General features: G+C 37.3%; 1 protein-coding gene across 11 annotated transcripts in view; it reads left to right on the forward strand.

Annotated features, from left to right (window-relative positions):
* The window catches only part of SYNRG (synergin gamma), a 95,405-nt gene that overhangs the window by 21,511 nt on the left and 50,494 nt on the right, over nucleotides 1-23,400 (forward strand). For 9 of the 11 annotated variants that reach the window (XR_009530464.1, XR_009530466.1, XR_009530467.1 and 6 more), the window contains exons 4-12: nucleotides 6,956-7,086; nucleotides 7,773-7,878; nucleotides 8,634-8,745; nucleotides 12,278-12,580; nucleotides 13,449-13,682; nucleotides 14,613-14,690; nucleotides 17,067-17,263; nucleotides 17,874-18,122; nucleotides 19,847-19,977. Coding sequence is in view for 1 of the 11 variants with exons in the window: in XM_060082866.1 (XP_059938849.1) it covers nucleotides 6,956-7,086; nucleotides 7,773-7,878; nucleotides 8,634-8,745; nucleotides 12,278-12,580; nucleotides 13,449-13,682; nucleotides 14,613-14,690; nucleotides 17,067-17,263; nucleotides 17,874-18,122; nucleotides 19,847-19,977 (1,541 nt within the window). In the remaining 10 variants the exon portion in view is untranslated. The remainder of the gene's footprint in view (nucleotides 1-6,955; nucleotides 7,087-7,772; nucleotides 7,879-8,633; nucleotides 8,746-12,277; nucleotides 12,581-13,448; nucleotides 13,683-14,612; nucleotides 14,691-17,066; nucleotides 17,264-17,873; nucleotides 18,123-19,846; nucleotides 19,978-23,400) is intronic. The other 2 variants (XR_009530468.1, XR_009530471.1) reach the window with 1 other exon arrangement.

Below are 23,400 nucleotides of genomic sequence, written 5' to 3' on the forward strand. Positions count from 1 at the left end.
CTTGGTTCCCCAACCAGTGATTGAACCCGTAACCCCTGCAGTGGAAGCATGTAGTCTTAACCACTGGACCGCCAGGGAAGTATCCCCTGCCCTATTTCTGATCTTAGAGAAAAAGCTTTCTGTCTTTCACCTTTGAGTATGATGTTCACAGTGGGTTTTTCATATGTAACCTCTATTGTGTTGAGGTAATTTTTTTCTGTTCCTAGTTTGTTGAGTGTTTTTTGTCATGAAATGCGGTTGTATTTTGTCAATTGCTTTTTCTGCATCCATTGAAATGAATATGTGGTATTTACATGGATCATTTTTCATATATTGAACCAGCCTTGCACTACAGGAATAAATCCCAATTGGTCATGGTTTATAGTCCTTTTACTATGCTGCTGAATTCTGATTGCTGGTGTTTTGTTGAGGATTTTTGCATTCATGTTCATAAGGGATATTGATCTGTAGTTTCTTTTCTTGTAGTGTCTTTGTCTGGCTTTGGTACCAGGGTTATGCTGGCCTTAGCATAACCTCTCTCCTCTTCAATGTTTTGGAAAAGTTTGAGAAGAATTGCTATTATTTCTTCTTTAAATGTTTGGTATAATTCACCAGCAAAACCATCAGGGCAGGGCTTTTCTTTGTTGGGAGATTTTCATTACTGGTTCAATCTCATTAGCTATAGAAGCCTGATTCCTCTCACGTTGTTATTATTTTCAAAATTGTTTTAACTATTCTAAGTTCCTTTGCCTTTCCATAAAATTTTAGAGTAATGTTGTCTAGATCTACAAAAGCTCTTGCTGGAGTTTTGGTAGGAATTATATTAAACCTTTATATCAACTTAGGGGAAATTGACATCTTTAATATGAAGATTCTTTCAATATATGAACATGATATGTCTCTCCATTTTTTTAGGTCTTTGGTTTCTTCATCAGCATTGTATAGTTTTCAGCATACAAGTCTTGTGAATGTTTTGTTAGATTTACATCTAAGTATTTCATTCTTTTGAGTAATTGTAAATGGCATTATATTGTTAATTTCTGTGTTAATGTGTTCATTGCTAGTATATAGAAATACAAATTGGTTTCTGTATATTTGTCTTGTAACCTGAAACCTTGCTGAACTCACTTATTAGTTCTAGGAATTTTTGTGTAGATTCCTTTCGATTTTCTATTTAAACAGTCATGTCATCCTTTTATCAAGTTTTAACCTGCCATATTTGCTTCACATTTTTAAAAAGACTTTAACAATATAGGTATAATTTTCTTCCTCTACTTCCCCAGAGATAGTTCTCACTATCATGAATTCACTTTTTATTGTTTCCATATGTATTTTGCACTTTTTAAAATATATGTTTGTATATTCATGAATGTTATATAATATTTTCTAGGTTTTAAAATTTTACGTAAGTGTGTTTCCTTTTGCATTTGATTTTTTCATTTAACATTGTTTTTCTCCACGATTTATCCCAGTTGTGGAATGATGCCAAGTTTGTTCATATAGCTGCTAGTAGTATTCCATTGCATGAATATATATTCTTCTATTGATGGACATTTAAGTTGCTTCCAATTTTTTGCTCTTTGTTTTGGTTTTATTGATTTCTAAGTGTTCATTATATATTCTGGATTCTAACCTTCGTGGTTATTTGTGCTGTCAATATCTCCTTCTAGACTTTGGCTTGCCTTTTAATTTTGTTTATGGTGTCATGTTTTGTAGAAGTTAAGTCAGATGGATAAATCATTTCTTTTATGGTTTGAGCTTTTCGTGTCTCATTTAAGACATAATCCTACCCTGAGGTAATAATGATATTCTCCTGTATTTTCTTATTAAAAAATTTAAAGTTTCTTTTTATATATAGGTCCTTAACCTACCTGGAATTGTTCTTTGGTATCAGTGTGAGGCTGAAGGGTCTAATTTTATTATTTTCCATTTGAGTACACAGTTGTCCCCCAAACCATTTATCAATAGCCCATTCTTTTTTGTGCGGCATGTGGGATCTTAGTTCCCCGACAAGGGATCGAACCCATGCCCCCTGCAGTGGAAGCGTGGAGTCCTAACCACTGGACTGTCAGGGAATTCCTCTCAGCAGCCCATTTTTTTTTAAATTTATTTATTCACTTTGGTGGCTTCTCTTGTGTGGAGCACAGGCTCTAGGCACGGGCTTCAGTAGTTGTGGCTTGCGGGCTCTAGGCACGGGCTTCAGTAGTTGTGGCTTGCGGGCTTTAGAGCACAGGCTCAGTAGTTGTGGCGCAGGGGCTTAGTTGCTCTGCGGCATGTGGGATCTTCCCGGACCAGGGCTCGAACCCGTGTTCCCTGCATTGGCAGGCAGATTCTTAACCACTGCACCACCAGGAAAGCCCAGCAACCCATTCTTTACCTGTTGATTTCTAAGATTACTCCTGTAATATCAAATTTCTTGATATGCTTTGGATTAGTTTTTGAGCTCTTCTATTTGTCCCATTGCTATACCTGTCTATCTCTACATCAATAAACATCTTACTGTCTTAATTGTTCTAGCCCAAGATAAGCCTTGATATCTGGTAGTGTGGATCTTCCTTTTTCTTTTAAAGAATTACAGCTATTCATGGTCACGTCCCCTTCAGTATAAATTTTGAGATAAACTTGTCAAATTCCATATAAAACCTGTCATGATTTTGATTGAAATTGACATTTTGGGGACTTCCCTGGTGGCGCAGTGGTTAAGAATCTGCCTGCCAGTGTAGGGGACATGGGTTCGAGCCCTGGTCCAGGAAGATCCCACATGTTGCGGAGCAACTAAGCCCGTGCGCCACAACTACTGAGCCTGCGCTCTAGAGCCCGCGAGCCACAACTACTGAGCCTGAGTGCCACAACTACTGAAGCCCACCCGCCTAGAGCCCGTGCTCTGCAACAAGAGAAGCCACCCAATGAGAAGCCCAGGAACCGCAACAAAGAGTAGCCCCCGCTCACCGCAACTAGAGAAAAGCCCACGCGCAGCAACAAAGACCCAAGGCAGCCAAAAATAAAAAATAAAATAAATATTAAAAAATTAAATATTAAATAAATAAATAAATAATTTAAATATGTATTAAATAAGTAAATTTTAAAACATTAAATAAATAAAAATTTAAAAAAAGAAATCGACATTTTTACTCTTTCAGTCTTACTGTCGTACCTCTCCACTTACTCAAATCTTCAGTAGCCTTCAGTAGCCTTCAACTTGGGGTGAACTTCTTTATCTTTTAGTCTTCTTAGTAGCTTATTGGATGTATCTGAGATTTCTGAGTTATTTCTTTTGTTGTGTTATTCACTCACTGTATAGCTAAGGATTAGTGTCTCTTAACCTTTTGGTTTATCTAGATTTCAAAACAATGTATAAAATTAGACTCTATGAAATGTATAAAGTTACTTTTCAGGAGAAGGAGAAACACAAAATGCCATTTAGCAAGTTTGAATCTTCTTGAAGAACAGAATTGTGTAAATAGAAAGGTAATATGCATAATAACACCTTCCTGCATTCTTTATTATTTTTGTGGAATGTCTCATTTTGTCTTTTAGCCTATATGACTTGGGTGGTTTCTTTTGTTTTGTGTGCCTTGAGTAAACTGAGTCAAAATTTTAAAAAGAAATTTTAATCCCTTACCACAAAAAAGAAATGGTAATTATGTGACATGGCAGAGGTGTTAGCTAATGCTATGGTGTTAATCATTTTGCAGTATACAAGTGTATCAAATTAACATGTTGCACACCTTAAACTCATACAGTATTATATGTCAGTTACATCTCAATAAAACTGGAAAAAATAAGGAACTGATTAAATTATAGATTGGGGATAAAAAAGAAATGTAATACTAGGACTCTGGCACTAATTTTTAGCATCAAGAGAACCACAGTGTGATTAAAAATAAGTATGCATAGCCATTACTACTCAAGATTTAGAATAGAGAGTGTTAGTAATTAAGCAATATTACTTGGAATTCCAGTTATAAAGTACTAGAAACCATTCATAAGCCTTCCAGGCTGCTAGTATTTATTGAGCAGGTATGTGTCTGAGCACATGAATAGAAACAGAAAAAAATATTTTTTAAAATTTTAAGTTTGAATTTTATGGTGGTTGTTGGTAGCTGGAGAGGGAGCATAGCATAATGATGGAGAACATGGATTTGGGGACTAGAAGCTGCCTGGGTCTAATCCTGGCTCTGACACTTGCCAGTAATGAGTGAGATACTTAACTATTTTCTGCTTCAATTTCCTCATCTGTAAAATGAGAATAATAGTAGCACCTACTGCATAGATTTGTTGTAAGGATTAAATTAATTAATACATGTAAAGCACTTAGAAAAGTCCCTGGAACGTAGTACGGGCTTCATAAGTGTTATTACTAAGGTCTTCTTATTGATCATTATCAGAAATATCCCTAATTCTGATGATCTTACACATATATTGAGAATACTGTATGTAAATGCCTAGTTCTATAGCTGACATATGGCAGGAACACAGTAAAATGATACCTATAACTATTGTGTTCTTTTTTTCTTATCTAGTTGCTTAATTCTGTATTTGCTTGAGGAATCTTATTTTGTTTCAGAAAAAAATTGAATCATTACTGTTTTGAAAGTGTTCTATTCTGTCATTAGTATTGTTTCTAATGTATAAAGTATATTTCTAATGTATAAAGATAATTATTTCTGTCATAGCTGTTATTTACTTATACGTACTAGACAGTGTTCTAGGTGCTTTACACATATTATATTACTTCTAGACCTTAAAACAATCTTCCACTGTCTCGGTAAAGGTTCAGAACAAGAAGGTATTTTGGATAAGTTCAAAAGGAATACCTTTTTATTTGAGGGAAACAGTAACATGATTTCTGTTAAAGGAAAATCAGACAAAATATACTTTAAGGCAAAAAGCCTTAAAAGCCTGGAGGTAAAGAGGATATTTCATTTTGATGAGAGATTAAATTCACCAGGAAGATTAACAGTTTGTATGCACCTAATAACCTGGCCTCAAAATGTATAAGACAGAAACTGACAGAAAAACAGGTGAAATAGACAAATCCACAATCAGTAAAGATTCAGGTTTAAACAACCTTGACTAGTGGATAAATACGACACTGTTCCCAACAATTGCAAAACACACTTTCTTTTTAAGCAAACATGGAATATTTATTAAAATTGAAATATGCTGGGCCATAGCAAACCTCAAGAAATGTCAAAGGGTTGAAATCTTACATAGTAGGAGTCCTCATAAGACTCCTGCGTTGGGGATCCATTTGAGATCTGTAGTCAGGAATTTAAGGTGAATCATCAAGGTTTTTTTCTCCAGCAAGGTTAAATGGTTTGGTTGTAAGGATAAGAGAAGGTGATTAGTTGACTAACCAGGAATGAGGTTTCCCAGGAGACCATACCAAGGAAGCCAGAGGTAAGGGAGCTAAGGATGTTTACAGAGGCATTTAATATTGAATCCTGGAGTCTAAGCTGAGCAAGAAGGGAAGTGAGGACATGATGAGGATGATGGACAGTGGGAAGGTGGTAAGATTAATGGATGGGAGGGAGGTATTAATGAAATAAGAGAATTGCTGGAGTACACGAGCTGGAAGGATAGAAGGTGGTGGTCAAGTGTTGGGATGTTTAAAATCAAGGTTTTGGAGATGATGCCGTTACTGGGGCGGATGATCAGGGGAGATGGCCGTGGAATGGGAAACTGGAATGGTATGTTGGACATGATTGTGATGAGGAGACCTGCAAGGCCACAGTGTTAGATGAGTCATCCATATGATTATTGACATCACCAAGAGCAGTTTAGGAGTGGAATGGACCATAGCAAGGTTCTGAAGCCTTTAGTTGAAGAGTGAGGGAGTTGAAGGTCAGTAGATGACGTCAACAAGTTAGGACAGTAAATGATGAAGTCTGAGGGCAAGAAATTAAAATGCGTTCAGGTTTTTGAAGGAAAAGAGGAGGAAAAGGGTTTAGAAGAAGCAAGGAGGAATATTGCCCGTCTACAGGAAATGTTGGAAGAAAAGTAGCAATCTCCAAATGAGAGGGCTTCCAGGGACAGCCAAGTTTCAAGTTAGGGAACTGAAGGAGAACTTTTCAGGGAGAACGTTGAATAACAGAGGAATTTTCACTCAGTAAAAATTATCCATTGCCATCATTTTCATCCTCATCATTATTCATATTAGATTTTGTGGTTAGCTGTTGTAATACCATTCTTACTTCTGGACACTTCAGTAAACTTTATACTGTTGTATTGATATGTCATTTACTATTGATTTTTTTTATTATTGATATTTTCTGTAAAAGTTTGGATAGCCAAGCCTATGATAATGAATATCAAAATAATCATTATCCTATCATATTGGAAAATCATGTTTAATCTCATTTGTTTAATCTCATTTGTGGAATAACTACCATATACCAGGCGCTTATCTACTGCTGGAAATACAGAGACATGTAAGATATGATACCTCTTCTCAAAGATTATGGATCAGTGAACTCACCAGATATAACTTGTGAGTTGTACACATACACGGCCTTACACACACAGACTGAAAGATTTTACACACACACCCTCAGGCTATTCTAGCAGTGGTGGTCCCCTCGAAGACATGAAGGAAATGGAAGGGGCAAGATACTAAGGGGAGCTTTTCATTTTTAGCCTGTGTTCTTTGAATCTTGTATTAAAATGCATTTATATAGTTCGTTAATAAATAATGTTACATATTCTATTAAAATGCCTTTCTATAGTTCATTAATTAAAAATAAGAAAATTTATGGAAGTTACAGTATTTCTTTGTAGTAATTAAAAGGAGAAATTGTGGGGACTTCCCTGGTGGTCTAGTGGTTAAGACTCCGTGCTTCCACTGCAGGGGGCACGGGTTCAATCCCTGGTTGGGGAACTGATCCTGCATGCTGTGCGGCGCAGCCAAAGGAAAAAAAAAAGGATAAAAGGAGAAATTGTGTTTTTTTAAGCTTAAGTCTTTGTTTTTTTCTAGGCAGGGATACCAATGGGACCAATACCAGCAGGAGGCATGCCTTACCTGGGACAAGCACCATTCCTAGGAATGCGTCCTCCAGGCCCACAGTACACTCCAGACATGCAGAAGCAGTTTGCCGAGGAGCAGCAGTAAGAGATCTCAGGATGCAAGGATAAAGATACTGGATAGCAATCAATTTTACAATTGTCACATGATCTGTAGTGCAGATTTGAAGCTGCAGCAGTCACGGCGCCTTTATGGTGCCCTTAAACCTCTTTAGAATACTCTTATTATTTAAAAGTGTAAAGCCAGAAGGGACCTTAGAGACCCTGTAATTCAATCCTCTGACTTTACATCTGGGGAAAGTGAGGTCCAAAGAAATAAGCAGGTGTCAGCCTGGGTTACAGTTACCAGTAGGACCTGGACCCAAGTGTGGGCCCCCTGAGTCCCAGAACCACTGCTCTTTCCCATGTATGATACCGCCTCCTCAAGTAGAAGTTTCTTTTTTGTATGCAGAGCAAAGAGTGTTTTTATTTCGTCTACATCCCTCTCTGTTTTTTGTAATGACTTTGAATGTCAAATGTTGTCTCCTCCCCTTGCAAATGAGACAGGAAATAAATTCACGTCTACAATTTAGGTAAATCACTTCTTAGACTTATTTCATATATTTGGAAATTAATATAGTGGTGAAATAGGATTGTCTTCAGAAAATTAGATATAATTATCAGTGAAGTTTTTTAGTTCTAGAAATGCAAGATGACTTTGTAGAAGAAATATGAATATAACAGTTGATAATTCCTAAAGCTGGCTCTTTACTAGATTGTTTTTCCTTCAGAAAACGATTCGAACAGCAGCAAAAGCTCTTAGAAGAAGAAAGAAAAAGACGCCAGTTTGAAGAGCAGAAGCAAAAGCTCAGACTTCTGAGTAGTGTGAAACCCAAGGTAACGTTTTCCAGCACACAGCGTACCCCCCCCCCCCCGAATGTGCCTCTTCTCAGTCATTTAGTGGATTTTGTTACGTGGGCACCAGCGCAAGCTGAGGCTGTGGTTGATTCGTTTTGGTTTTGTCTAAGTCCGAAAGCGAAGGACTTTTCTTTTTCTGTAAAGATACTTTATTGTTGAAGGGAATGGGATAGCAGCCATTATCTTCTCAACTCTTGTTTTCTGCCTTTGGAATGCTTGTAATCTTTTCTTGGGAAGCATTAATACTGGATACTTAATATCTAACAGCGTTAGCCTAAAGTATTTCTAAATGGGCCTTTTAATAATCTTCTTTAGGGCCTCCCTGGTGGCGCAAGTGGTTGAGAGTCCGCCTGCCGATGCAGGGGATACGGGTTCGTGCCCCGGTCTGGGAGGATCCCATATGCCGCGGAGCGGCTGGGCCCGTGAGCCATGGCCGCTGAGCCTGCGCGTCCGGAGCCTGTGCTCCGCAACGGGGGAGGCCACAACAGTGAGAGGCCCGCATACCGCAAAAAAAAAAAAAAAAAAAAAAAAAAAAAAAATAATCTTCTTTAGAGTGTTGTTTTACGCCTTCACTTTATGTCAACGTTTTTCTGACTTGGAAAATTCACTATCCGAAGTATGTGGTAAAAATATTGTAAATTGATGAATATCTGCACTTTTCTTTCAACTTATGTGGATTAGGACGAAGTGTGAGAGACAAGTGAAGAAATATATATACACTTATTGTCTCCCAGACAGGAGAGAAGAGTAGAGATGATGCTTTGGAAGCCATAAAAGGAAACTTAGATGGGTTTTCCAGAGATGCTAAGATGCATCCTACTCCAGCATCACACCCTAAGAAACCAGGTAGTTGTAATTTAAAATTTTTCTTTTGTTGGAAGGTGACATATAGTCCCTGTGTGTTTAATTGACCATTATGTGTGTGTGCGGAGAGTGAATGTTGAACTCCTCCTTCAAGCTAAGTACAGATTTGGATGTTTTAAAATTTACAGTGGGTTAAGAGCTCTGGTCTAGACAGTCTTGGGGGGAAGAAACCTCTTCGTCTTCTAGTAAATGTCAGTATGACAACTTTACTTGTAAATCTTCTGTATAAATGAGTATGTTAACGTTAGTAAAATCCATTCACTAAAAGCAAATGTAATAAAGGAGTTTACCATTCTCATTATTTTAAAATAGTTTTACTTTTGATGTACTAGTTCAGATTTTATTCAATGTGACGCAACTTACAAATTTTCTAAATGACTCCTTTAAAAAGTCATGGATTTATATGTATAAAATAGATAACTAATGAGAACCTACTGTATAGCATAGGGAACTCTACTCAGTGCTCTGTGGTGACCTAAATGAGAAGGAAATCCAAAAAATAGGGGATATATGTATATGTATTGCTGATTCACTTTGCTGTACAATATAAAATAACACAATATTGTAAAGCAACTATACTCCAATTTTAAAAAAGTCGTGGATTAAATAATATTTCTCATGAAATTTTAGTTTTTAAAATACGTTCCTTTGTAGTTTTTATTTTCATTTACCATCAAATAAGCAAAAGAAAAGTACCTAATAGAGCAGGGTAAAGAGAGATTTTGGGGGGGGGTTTTTGCATGTGTTTTAAACATTTAGCAGTTGAAATGAGTCTTATCTTCACATAACTGTTACCACATCCTTTTTTTAAATTTGACATTTTGACATTTTATTCTCAGCTAATTTTAAGAATAACATATGTGAATAGTTTTCATGAATCATTCAGCAAGTGCTATTTTCTGCAGGCATGTATTACATTGACAATTTTTATAGGTACCTTTTATAGGTGATATCAGGAGGGCATAATCTAATATTGGCACAGTAACGAGTTCTTGACTTTCTGGGACAGCTTTGCCTCTGTGCTATTAATTTCACTTGCTAGATTATATACTCAGATTATCGTTACAAAAATATGCCCCAAAGTAAAATATATACTGATATTGAAAAGGGAATGGATATTAGCAATCAGAATGAGTTCAGAAAGGAAAAACATACCTAAAAATGAAAACTATAAGCTGAATAAGCCAGTAAGTCATTTAAGTATAGTCATTGGAATGGTAAAACTGGACCCAGCATGGAACTTAGATAAAGGAGAAGAAGGCAGAGAGGAATGGTCATTGTTAGGTCACATACTTTTCTATCCATATAGAATGGCCCCTTTGGACAACTGGGTATGGTTTAACAACTTCATTGTTAAGTAATAAATTGGTGTTTTGATATTCAAGTAATCTCTTGAGTTCAATCAACATGTGTGCAGTTAACTGTTTCTAGTTAACTGCTTCATGCTTCGCGAGAAAAAGTTTTTTGAAGCAAGCCCAAGGAATTTCCAGAGCTTCTCCAGCTAGGGTCTTAAACCTAGGCCTAAAGTATGTAAAAAGTTTCCAGCCTTTTTACCACCAGAGGCATAAACGCCCATCAACTGTTTATCTTAAAATATTGAATATACAAACTGTATCACATAATTTTTATACTTCTTATTAATCATATATATATATATATAGCTACAAGAGTTTCTAAGCCAAAATATATACCACATAGAATTAACATAATTCCAGTCAAATGCAAAGAAATTTTTAGCCTAAAAAAAAAGAAAGAAAAGAAAAAAATTTGGTTTAGCCTAAACAGTCAGCTACTATATCCATAGTAGCTGTCAGTTTTGCATTGTTACTACTTTCTTACCAGTACTGATCTGAGAACCCAAACTGAGAGCTTAAATACACACTCTCAGTAACCATTATTGGGAGGATTGGGATTCATTATGACATGGCTTTTTTTAAACAAAATTCATTAAGGCAGTAATTTTGCATACTCATTTTGCATCTTTCATAGAACTTTAATGCTTCCAGGCTTTATTTCATGGATCCAGAAGAGAAGGGTCCAAAAGAGAAGCACATAGTGTCCCCATTTTTCAAATGAGAGCCTTTTTTAAAAAAGACTGCTCCTTGTGACATTAGACTTTAGTAAATGTGAAAGCAATACAAAGAAGTTAAAAATGTGAAGAAGCAACAATAATAGTACGGTTAATGAGCCTAGTATTAAACATAATCCCTGTAGAGAAGGTTTATTACATAAGTGAATCTCATATTTAACAGTAAAAAGCCACAGTGATGTTTATATCTTTTAGAGGCAAAGATCTTTTAAACATAGCTCTTAGGGTTTCCTTTCTTAAATTGGCTGTTGAGTTATTTGACTTAGCACTTTATGATGTCCTAATTTTGATGCTTTTCACAAGAAAATATCACTTTGGTAATATGTTTGATGTTCTTGTTGCCTTTGTCATTTTCATTCCCCACACAGTAAGTTTCATCCTCATATGAAATATGAACTATGCTAAGTGTATGGATTAGGCATGATTTATCAAAAATTACAAGTATGCGTCATGCATTGTTTTTTACTGGCATAATGAAATTTAATCATCAGTATATATCTGTCTAAAATGTATTCAGTAGCATATAGGTAGGTTCTCTTATTTATATTGGTTTGAGAAAATATTATCCAGATAAATAGATCAATAGGATTTCAAAAATAATCACCACTTTGATGTAAATTATTAATGGTCTCAAGGAAAAAAAATAAGTGCTAACTTAATAAAAGAAGGAAAGAAATTTTGAGTTTTACATTTTTCTGTTTTTGAACAAAATGCAAAATAGCTATAAAACCTCTTTTTAAAAAAGACTAAAAATGAAATTGAGTTTTTTGTAGTGAGGTGGATGAACCTAGAGTCTGTCATACAGAGTGAAGTAAGTCAGAAAAGCAAATACTGTATGCTAGCACATATACATGGAATCTAAAAAAAAATGGTTCTGATGAACCTAGGGGCAGGATAGGAATAAAGACACAGATGTAGAGAATGGACTTGAGAACACAGGGAGGGGAAAGGGTAAGCTGGGACGAAGTGAGAGAGTGGCATGGACATATATACACTACCAAATGTAAAATAGATAGCTAGTGGGAAGCAGCCGCATAGCACAGGGAGATCAGCTCGGTGCTTTGTGACCACCTAGAGGGGTGGGATAGGGAGGGTGGGAGGGACACGCAAGAGGGAAGGGATATAGGGATACATGTATGCAAATAGCTGATTCACTGTTATACACAACAGAAACGTAACACACCACCGTAAAGCAATTATACTCCAATAAAGATGTTGAAAAAAAAGACTAAAAAATTGTTTGTAAATAGACATCAAAGTGTTTTGCATTCATTGTATGATTCTGTTTGTTGTTACATGTTATTTCTTATTCACCTCCGCTATTCATGTTTCAGTATATTCTTTTGGGGTTATACTACATCTTAATTTCTTTTCCCCTGTTGATTTTCATTTCTGTGTGTTTCATTGCCATTTTCCATTTTGCAGATTATCCCACATCATCTCATTCTGCTAAAACTGTCTCCCCATCACCCGCCTTTCTTGATGAAGAAGAATTCAGTGACTTTATGCAGGGGCCTGTTGAAGCTCCCACATGTGGGCCTTCTTCCACTTCCCAGCCTTTTCAGTCTTTCCACCCCACCGCCCCACTTGGCCAGTTGCATGCTCAGAAGGCTGGAGCACAGTATATCCCTCCAGGTCAGAGTCCAGTGTCTGTTGCCTTACATGGTGACTCTGGGCAATTTCCTTATTTCTCTGCTGCTTCAGCCTCATACAATGTGCAGAAAGCAGGTAACTACTAGACTATTAATGAAAGTATTTTTTAAATAATCTAGGATAATTTATTTCATTTATATAAGTAGAATAATACAGTGATGTTGGCACAGAAACATGTGCCTGAATATATGAGTACTATTGAAATTCACCAAAGTAAGAATATAGATTTTTTAATTCTGGGGGCTTCACATCCTGGAAAAGTGATTGGAAACATCTGCTCCTAAATTAGGACCTATTTAAACCACCTTAGAACTTTAAGAACACACTGATTTCTTCAGGAGATGCCTCTTGTTTGGGGAAATCACCACCATCATTTTCTTAAGAGTCATGAGCCAGGGAAGAGCTGCTTTAGAAAGTGCTCTCAGTGATAAAGCACGTTGGGGTCAGAAGCCCAGGTTCTCCATTTACTATCAGTTTGTCCCTGGACAAATCTTTAAACATTTCTATACCTCAGTTTTATCACTTGTGGGGGCGGGAGGCAGTTACTGTGTCTTGAGGCACAGAATAGTGCTGAGAGGAATCTAAGGAGACGTGTACTCATCTACACGTTTTCGGTTGACAGGTGAAGAAATAGGCGATAGTTGGTGGAAGTGTCTGTATCTTGTATAGGTCACCAAATGTCTAAGGTAGCACACCGTCCACTGTACCATCCTACCTGCTGTCTCACAGAATTCCTGAGAGTCAAAGTAGATAATGATGTTTAAGTTCTCTAGAATCGCTGAAGTGTCTCAAGCCCTAGACAAATGTGTGGACTTGAATTATTTCAAAATTTATATTACATGTGGCAGGGCCTTCCCTTTAGAATTTGGGGGGTGGAGATGGATGGTTGAAAAATTAGAAGCTTGCAGTTATATACAAATAATCCTTCATGCTGTTTGTTTAGGCCCTTCCTTGGAGGAGAAGCTCCTAGTATCTTGTGATATAAGTACATCTGGGCAGGACCAAATTAAATTACATACTTCTGAAGCTGGGCACAAAGCCCTAGGCCCAGGTTCCAGTAAGAACCATCCCAGTTTAACGGCCAATAACGGGGGTGCTGTAGATGGACGTGTAAGTGGTACCACTACCGCAGAGGCAGAAAAGACTTCAGACCAAAACCTGTCCATTGAGGAGAGTGGTGAGCTCATGAAATATTCAGCAAAAAGTTCATTTAACCAAATGTTGCTCAAATGCTAACACCTTAGGCATTAATCTTAAAATGAATGCTGCTTGATTTTGCTATTCAAAATTTTGCTTAAAATATATTTAATGCATTCCTTTCTCTAATTAACCCCTACAATTTTGCTCTGAATTCTTTCAACACACTGTTATTCCTTTTAAAAAAATTTCGATAAGCAGTTTTTTTAATCGGAATCATTCCTGATTTAAAATTTCTTCTCCTTTTATTTTATAAAAAGCTTTTGCCCCTTCTTAAACTGTCTGTCCTTCTATAAGGTTGAGAAGTTAAAATTTACCTGGAAAAGTCACCAATGAGAATATAGTTTTGCGTCTCTGAAATTCATCGTACACACTGCTGCCTAAATTAGATCCACATTTTTATAAACTCAACAGCCCAGGAGGCAAACTTTTGGAGGCTATTTTACAGACAAAGTGAAAAGCAAACATTTTAAACAGAAATGCTATACGTCTAAGGCAGCAGTGTGATATTCATTTTAAAACATCAGGCTTTGCAAAGAAGTGTTAAAAGCTGCAAGTGAAGCTTGGGCATTTTTGGTTATTGTTGTTTTGCATATGTAATCTTTAAACCATCATCTCTCATGTTTTTGTCTTTAATTTGTAATATATGTGACTGGCACAAGCCTCATATGATCCAGAATATTGATTTTGTACATCTTAGGGGTATTTTTTTGTTCGTTTATTTTTAGTTTACACCTTAGGACATAGGTGTACAAGAGTTGCTTAGAAACGAAATTCTAGTTGTATTGGTGACTTTTTTTTTTTTAGTGTCTCCAGTGCTCTTCTTATTAAAAAAACATGACACAGTGTGATTTCCCCATCTGCTACATGGACCAGTATATACATTAGATAATGTTCTTTAACTTCTTAGGTGTGGGAGTATTTCCCTCACAGGATCCTGTTCAGCCCAGAATGCCTCCTTGGATATACAATGAAAGTTTGGTTCCAGGTAAAAAGAGCTTTTTTGTCCAAGATTCCTATCTGGATACTTTACTTTAAATGTTGTAAATGTAGTTATAAATAATTGACTATTGTGGTTACAGAATATACAGAAGGAGTTGTAACTTTTTCTTATTTATTTTTTCTAAAAGAGTACAGAAAATTAAATACATCTAGTGTTGAAGACTGCCTCATAGGGACTTCCCTCGTGGTCCAGTGGTTAAGACTGTGCTTCCAATGTAGGGGGCCAGGGTTTGATCCCTGGTCAGGGAACTAGATCCCACAAGCTGCAGCTAAAGAAAAAAAAAAGATCCCACATGCAGCAACTAAGACACGGCACAGCCAAATAAATAAGTAAATAAGTAAATATTAAAAAAAAAAGACTGTCTCATGTATGAAATAACTATATAAAGGAAGGAGAAGTGTTTTGCTATAATGTTTTATTGACCATCATATACTTTTATATCTAAAAGCTTTTCTTAGATTTATTATGCTTTAAAAGACACTATCAAATATTTATTTCACAGATTATTAATAACATCAAGAATAGTACTAATATGTCTAGTATAATTTTCTGAACTCTTGGTGATTCGTTTATATATTTAAAAAATATTCTTTGACTTTGTCAATATAAAACTATATGAAGTAAAAGACCAAGTGGCATCTTTTCCTACATTGGAAGGTGTTGTTTACTTTTTTCTTTATGTATGTTATTAACTGCTGAGCCAAAAAATCACTGAAGTACACATTTTGTGATGTAGTATTCAATTGGTACAAGGGAATAGTGTGTTTAAGCCATGGTTGATGTGCATAGAATAATGACTATTACAGTGGCATTATGTTAATCACTCTTAGTATATTGTAACTTGTTCAATTTGCTTTGCAAACCCCTTAAAAACTAAAGGTAACTTTGATCTTTAGCTCTCTTTGTTGGTCATAGACTTGATCTAGGTTGGTTCTACACTTGATTTAAATAAAACTCATGCAAGATCCCTGTAGCTCAACGTTCTTTGGGAAGAAATTAGTAATGTCTACTTTTCCTCAGAATCACATAATCACAAATTGCAAGGCTCATTTCCCAAAACCACAGGGGACTTCAGTTGTACATAAAGATAATTGATTTCGGGCTTCCCTGGTGGCACAGTGGTTGAGAGTCCACCTGCTGATGCAGGGGACGCGGGTTCGTGCCCTGGTCCGGGAAGATCCCACATGCCGTGGAGCGGCTGGGCCCGTGAGCCATGGCCGCTGAGCCTGCGCGTCCGGAGCCTGTGCTCCGCAACGGGAGAGGCCACAACAGTGAGAGGCCTGCACACCACAAAAAAAAAAAAAAAAAAAAAAGATAATTGATTTCCTCCCAACTGCCCGTTAGACAGATTGCATCTTTTCTTCTCCTTCTCTGTCTACAAGCCAAACAAACGAAATCTAGATCTTGGTATATTTGGGGATTCTGTCCCTTTTCTGCCAGCTTGTATTTCTTTCTCCCTTCTTCCTCCAAACATACACATACACATAACTTCCTAGCCAAAATATGTGTTCTTATGGTCAGCCTACTAACCTGTAATCCATATCTAATGCTAGATGTAAAATTTTTGCTTTAAGCGTTTTTCTCTGTCTGCCTTAGCCCTACTTTCATCCCCCAAACTCCTCTAACTAGGCTTGCTAGATTTAGCAAATAAGCATACAGAACATCCAGTTAAATTTGAATTTCAGAGAAACAGCAAATAGTTGTTTAGTATAAGTATACCCCATGCAATAATTGGCGTCCTGTATTTTATGTGGCAACCCTATCCCTAACAGCCTTTCCCACTTTGCCCTTTGGAAAGGCCATTTTATAGTGAAAAACTCCCCAACGGTCCCTTCCTTTTTTCAAATACTTATTCCGCTCTCTAACTGAAACCCTGTCTTTCTCTAAAGGCTGTGTTCCCAAAGCACCTTCCCCAGTGATGTTTCCTCTAATAGCCTCTAATTCACTGGGACAAGAGAAAGGTGATATTGGTATAATTCTTGCTTCCCACTGCTATTTTCAAATTAGTCCCACCATCATTACTCTACAACTTCTTTTTTAAAGTCCAAAACATCTGCTTATACCACCTCCATCTTATTGTTGTTACTATCTACTAATGAATTATAAGACTTTCTCTTACCTTTAACCCCAAATCTTTGTCTGTAGGGCCAAGCTCCAACCTCTCTTCTAAGCTCCAGACCCTAATTGTCTGCTGGATATTTCCACTTGAATATCTTTACAGCAGCGTAAACCCTTGATGTGGCTTCAGTTCTCTTAAAGCAGTTTGACTTAAGATCATTCTTGTATAAGCAGCAATGACAACAAAAAAGATGAATCACTTGTAATATGTTTACATTTGTAATCTGGTCTTTCCTTTAATAGATGCATATAAGAAAATTTTAGAAACCACAATGACTCCGACTGGAATAGATACTGCTAAACTTTATCCCATCCTGATGTCATCTGGACTTCCCAGGGAAACTCTTGGACAGATATGGGCCTTAGCTAATCGAACCACACCTGGCAAACTTACTAAAGAAGAACTTTATACTGTTCTCGCCATGATAGCAGTAACACAGGTAGACATTGTTTCTAAGGTTAGGTCAAATGACTTTCCAATATAAACTGAGAGAATATGAATCCTTTTTTTCTACAACCTTGCAGAACTCCTTGGACATTAAAATTTAGATTATTTTCAGGATACAGTTCTTCAAAAATGTACAGTTTATATGATGTGCATACTAGCAAAATATTCCTTTGTTTAAAGGCTTTAATATATTAACATTCTCTGACCTAACTGTAACCCTTCTGAACTTGAAAGTTAGTTAGTAATAGATGAAATTACTCTCTGTCCTTTGAAGTCCTTGTCTAAAATTCCTTAGATATAGATAAAGTATACTCGGTCTGGCAGCAGTTTTTCTCATATTACAAAATCATAGTAAATGATTTGATTGTAGTGAATTAACCAAACTTGTCAGAGTGAAAATGTCAGAATTGCTATGTGTTGGCCATTTCTTTGCTAAATATTAGATTCACATTAACCTCATAACTTATTTTCTTGTGTCAAATTCCTGAGTTTTGGGAGAGTCAGAGTGGAAACATACCAGGGCTACAGATCTTTGCCAGATTTGGGTTGTATGTGGTTTGCAATTTCCTAAAATGTTTCCATTTTCCTCCTGTTCTATGTAGAGGGGTGTTCCTGCCATGAGCCCCGATGCTTTAAATCAGTTTCCAGTGGCTCCTGTTCCAACTTTAAGTGGCTTTCCTATGACTTTGCCTACTGCTGTGAGTCAGCCAACTGGGATGCCTTCAGGCCCTGCAGGCTCCATGCCCCTCACCCTCGGACAGCCAGTCATGGGCATTAATCTTGTTGGACCAGTCGGGGGAGCTGCAGCCCAGTCTTCCAGTGGCTTCATGTCAACTTACCCTGCAAATCAGGTAAATGGAGAGGCTGTGCATATTCTAAGTTATCCCTGAAAATGAATCCAGGAAACCTTTTTTTTCCATGAATGCAGAAAAGATTGCTGGATTATGATGGACACTGGAGGTGAAAATTAAGCAGTATTAAAACGATACAACAGGGCTACCCTGGTGGCGCAGTGGTTGAGAATCCGCCTGCCGATGCAGGGGACACGGGTTCGTGCCCCGGTCTGGGAAGATCCCACATGCCGCAGAGTGGCTGGGCCCGTGAGCCATGGCTGCTGAGCCTGTGCGTCCGGAGCCTGTACTCCGCAACGGGAGAGGCCACAACAGTGAGAGGCCCGCGTACTGCAAAAAAACAAAACAAAACAAAACAATACAACATTTAATTTTTCATTATTAAAAAAAAAAAATTTCGGGCCTCCCTGGTGGCGCAAGTGGTTGAGAGTCCGCCTGCCGATGCAGGGGATACGGGTTCGTGCCCCGGTCTGGGAGGATCCCATATGCCGCGGAGCGGCTGGGCCCGTGAGCCATGGCCGCTGAGCCTGCGCGTTCGGAGCCTGCGCGTCCGGAGCCTGTGCTCCGCAACGGGGGAGGCCACAACAGTGAGAGGCCCGCATACCGCAAAAAAAAAAAAAAAAAAAAAAAAAAATTTCTTAAGCCTTAAGATACTTGAATTTTGGCTAAATGTTTATAGTTCTTTATCATATATGTCTTAAACATCAAGCTTAATAAAGCTAATTAAATCCTTAGGCTGTGTCTTTTGAGGAAGCTGCTAAACCTGAAGTTAAGATGCTTCAGTTTATTTTTCACTTCTCAGATTAGCAAAAGAAGTTTTAAACATATATTCAGTGTCAGTAAAAATGTAGGGGAAAGGGTTTTTTGGTACAGCCTTTTTGGAAGGCACGTTTGGCAATAGCTATCAAAATTCTAAATGTTCATATCTTCTGACCCAGCAGTCACTCGATTAGGAGTCTCACAGAACTTAGTAACTTAAATTAGCAAAAATATACAAGGATATTTGTTGTAGCATTGTTTGTTAGAGTAGAAAATTAGGAATAGCTGCATATCCATCAAAATAAAGGTTAAATAAATTTTGGTTTATCTCTACAGTGGTAAACTATTAGATTATTAAAATGAATGCCGGTAGATGTTCATGTAAACTATTAGATTATTAAAATGAATGCCGGTAGATGTACATGTACTGCATGGAAAAGATGTCCATGTTCTGTAATTACATTTTTTTTTAAAGTGCAGAACAATATAATCTCGTTTTTCTATAAAACGAACTGTTAACAGTGCTCACTTCCTAAGCATGGGATTAGGAGTGCGTGTTCACGGTTTCCTTTATACATGTATGTGATGAGTTAAAACAAGCTTGTGTCACTTCTGTAATTTACAAACATGATGAAAATGTTTTATAAAGATGGCAGTTTCTCAGTAATCTATTAAATGTGATTCAGCTATTTAAAAATTATATAAATTAACTGTTTAAACCAGTCTTTTACCGTTTGTACAAGAGAGCATTTAAAAATATTAGGCAGCATTCCTGCCTTAAGCACTTGAGTCGATGTTTATGTCTAAAGGGTGTTCTTCTAAAATTAGGTGTTTGACTTAAATGGGAAAAGTTAAAAAGTAGTCTTTGAAAAAAGAAAGTAGTCTTTGAGGTTGACAGTTGAAGATTTGTTATTTACCTTTTTATCATAAGACGTTTTCTATTTCAACGTCCTCTGGAAACCTAGGTGGTCAAACCAGAAGAAGATGACTTCCAGGATTTTCAAGATGCTTCCAAGTCAGGATCCCTTGATGACTCATTCAGTGATTTCCAAGAGTTGCCTGCTTCTTCAAAATCAAATTCTCAGCACGGAAACAGGTAGAAAAGAGTTGCATATAGTTAACACTGTATTTAATAATTGAGAAAGAGGCCATCCACAATGAGAAGCCTAAGTATAAATAAGAGAATTGACTCCTTACTCTCATGCTTTCTTGGTTATTCCTAGTGTATTCCTACTTTCACTCTTCAAACTTCCTTCCCCTTTGTCCACTTTAAACTTCAGCTTCTGCCATTTCCTCCCAGTACACACCTGCTTAACAATATTTCTTTTTGCTTGTGCTAAACCTGATTTATTACAGCTGAGTGTACCTGTGCCAGGCATGACTTCATGTTCTTATATTAGATCCAGGTCTTCAACTGCTGAAAAGTTTTTTAGGCAGGGGCACATAATTTGACATTTTGCAATATAACATACTATTGCTTTTCCACAGAAATCATCATTTAGAAATCTAAATATGATTATTTATCCATGTCACTCTTCTGTTTGAGATCAGTGGCTTTTAGGCCTTCAGGTTTCTGGGGTTTTTTTGCATAGACAGTTGCATAAACATTTTTCTAATGTTTTCTAATATTTTAACTTTTAGGTACAGTAAGTGATTCAGTATGTTGTCAACACCTTTCCATTATTTCTTTTTAACTTTTTTATTGGAGTATAATTGCTTTATAATAGTGTGTTAGTTTCTGCTTTACAACAAAGTGAATCAGTTATACATATATATATATCCCCATATCTCTTCCCTCTTGCGTCTCCCTCCCTCCCACCCTCCCTCACCCATCCTTATAGCTAGTCACAAAGCACTGAGCTGATCTCCCTGTGCTATGCGACTGCTTCCCACTAGCTATCTATTTTACGTTTGGTAGAGTATATATGTCCATATATACACTACCACTTTCTCACGTTGTCCCAGTTTACCCTTCCCCCTCCCCGTGTCCTCAAGTCCATTCTCTAGTAGGTCTGTGTCTTTATTCCCGCCTTGCCCCTAGGTTCTTCATGACCTTTTTTTTTAGATTCCATATATATGTGTTAGCATACGGTATTTGTTTTTCTCTTTCTGACTTACTTTACTCTGTATGACAAACTCTAGGTCCATCCATCTCACTACAAATAACTAAATTTTGTTTCTTTTTATGGCTGAGTAATATTCCATTGTATATATGTGCCACATCTTCTTTATCCATTCATCTGTCGACGGACACTTAGGTTGCTTCCATGTCCTGGCTGTTGTAAATAGAGCTGCAATGAACATTGTGGTACATGACTCTTTTTGTTTTGTTTTGTTTTTGTTTTTGCGGTACATGGGCCTCTCACTGTTGTGGCCTCTCCCGTTGCGGAGCACAGGCTCTGGACGCGCAGGCTCAGCGGCCACGGCTCACAGGCCCAGCCGCTCTGCAGCATGTGGAATCTTCCCAGACCGGGGCACGAACCTGTGTCCCCTGCATCGGCAGGTGGACTCTCAACCACTGCGCCACCAGGGAAGCCCCATCATTTTTTAAAAGTACTTAGTAAATCCTTCTTCCACTGAGTAGAGCACATGAGTCTTTGAGTAAGCAATGTGAATGTTTTTGGTTGTTTTTGGAACTTGTTTTTGTCAGGGTACATATCCCATTTCTCTTATGTTCCTATTTGTGCAGTTTCATTCATCTTTTCTATTTTAACCAATTGATTATTTCTTAGCACTTTGTGCAGACACTGTAAGAAGAACTAAGGGATAGGCATTATAGAGAATTAGAAATTAGGGAAAGAATTATTCTCCTGATTTTAAGAATACATCAAACACTTGTAAATGACACATAGAAGAAACATATGAGGGGTGTGACTGTAAAGTACTAGGAGTTCCCAAGACCGCTATACCAGCACACACACGTATTAACCTGATAGACACACAACAGTTCTTTCTCAGGTCTCTTCCTCTGCACAAATTGATATGTTCTACTGCTATCTAGAACATATGACCCAAGGCAACATATGAATGACCCAAGGCATCTCAAATTACCTCCATAAAATTATGCTAAAAGCTAAATAAAAATGTGTTAAATCACCATATCCAGTCGCCTAATCAGGAACATGCTGTTCTTGTCTCCCTTCTCTCTCCTTTACCGCCATCAACTCTATCAGCTCTGCTTGGCGTGGGAAAAGGCCGTGTGTGATCTGGCTCCTGCCAACCCTCCTGACTGTTGCCATTTCTCCACAGCTTACTTCCAGCCACACACACGTAAACCGCCAAACTGACCGTGCTCTTTCAAGCTTCTGGCCTTTTCCATTCTGTTATCTTCAATCTGAAATTCTCTCTATAGTTAATTCTAGTTCCATGTCGAAAATCGGTTCATTATAGGAAGTATTTACTAACTCCACTCTACCAGTCCCCACCTCTAAGATGAGTTAAGGCCTTCTCCTTCTCTACTGTCATGGTAGCCTGTGAATATCTGTGCCGTAATTGCCATTACTGGTTTACCTGACTGTTCCCCTCACTAGGCTGTAAGTACCTGAAGACAGTATTTCATATTTCTGTATGTAGTACTTAGCCTGTGATATGTAATTAATAAAGGTTTGTTGGATGAATATATTGTAGTATGAAGGTTACAAACCAAATTTAACAAATTGATGGTTCATTTCTCAGGGAGAAAACTTTCAGCAGATGAAATTAAAATTTGGGCATAGAAAGTTGTAAGATGGTGGCCAGACCTGAGATATATGGGTATTAGCAATTTTGTGTGGCATTGTCTCCACACAGTAGTTTACTTTCATATACAGCCATACTTTGAAGATTTTTCTTCTTCAGTTCTGGCTTGACTACTTCTGTGCTTTCCTTGCATGAAAACATTTTGTTCATGTCTAAGAATCCACACTCATTGTTTCTTTATTCATTCAGAAACGTTTACATAGCATCTCCTGTGTGCCAGACACTGGGGTAGGCATTAGAAATACAGAAGCAAAAAGCACAGTTTTTGCTCTAAAGTTAGTTAGTTTTATCTGGGTATTTATATTACCTAATAAAACTCTCTTAGAATTGCTCCTTCAGTGGTGTGTTTGTGTGTTCATGTATAATGAATTCCCTAGTTTATGATGATCTGTATTCCATATTGTGAGTTATTTTAAAAGGATATTTGTTAAATCTGATATAAATAGGTGAGACCACTTTGAGCAGTATTTTTAAGCAAAAATGGACATTATTTGTTTGAGAAGATGAAAAGGCAAGTAAGGTGTTAAAATAGGCTGGAGCCGAGAGTATTGTTAGTCTGAAAAAATGACACTAGTTAAGGGCAGGCACCAGTTATGGGATGCCTTATGATTTGTGACATAATCTGTAAAGCATTTTAGAAATAAGTGGCATGGTGAAAGTGATTTTTGCTACTAGGTATGGGATAAATGCAGCTTCCATGGTAATCCTGTTGTGAGGTTATGAGAGTTACCCTGGGTTTAGAGTTACAGATACTTAAAAGTATGTATCTGAGAAATTGGTT

This window comes from Mesoplodon densirostris, chromosome 18 (assembly GCF_025265405.1).
Source record: "Mesoplodon densirostris isolate mMesDen1 chromosome 18, mMesDen1 primary haplotype, whole genome shotgun sequence".
Lineage (NCBI taxonomy): Eukaryota > Metazoa > Chordata > Mammalia > Artiodactyla > Ziphiidae > Mesoplodon > Mesoplodon densirostris.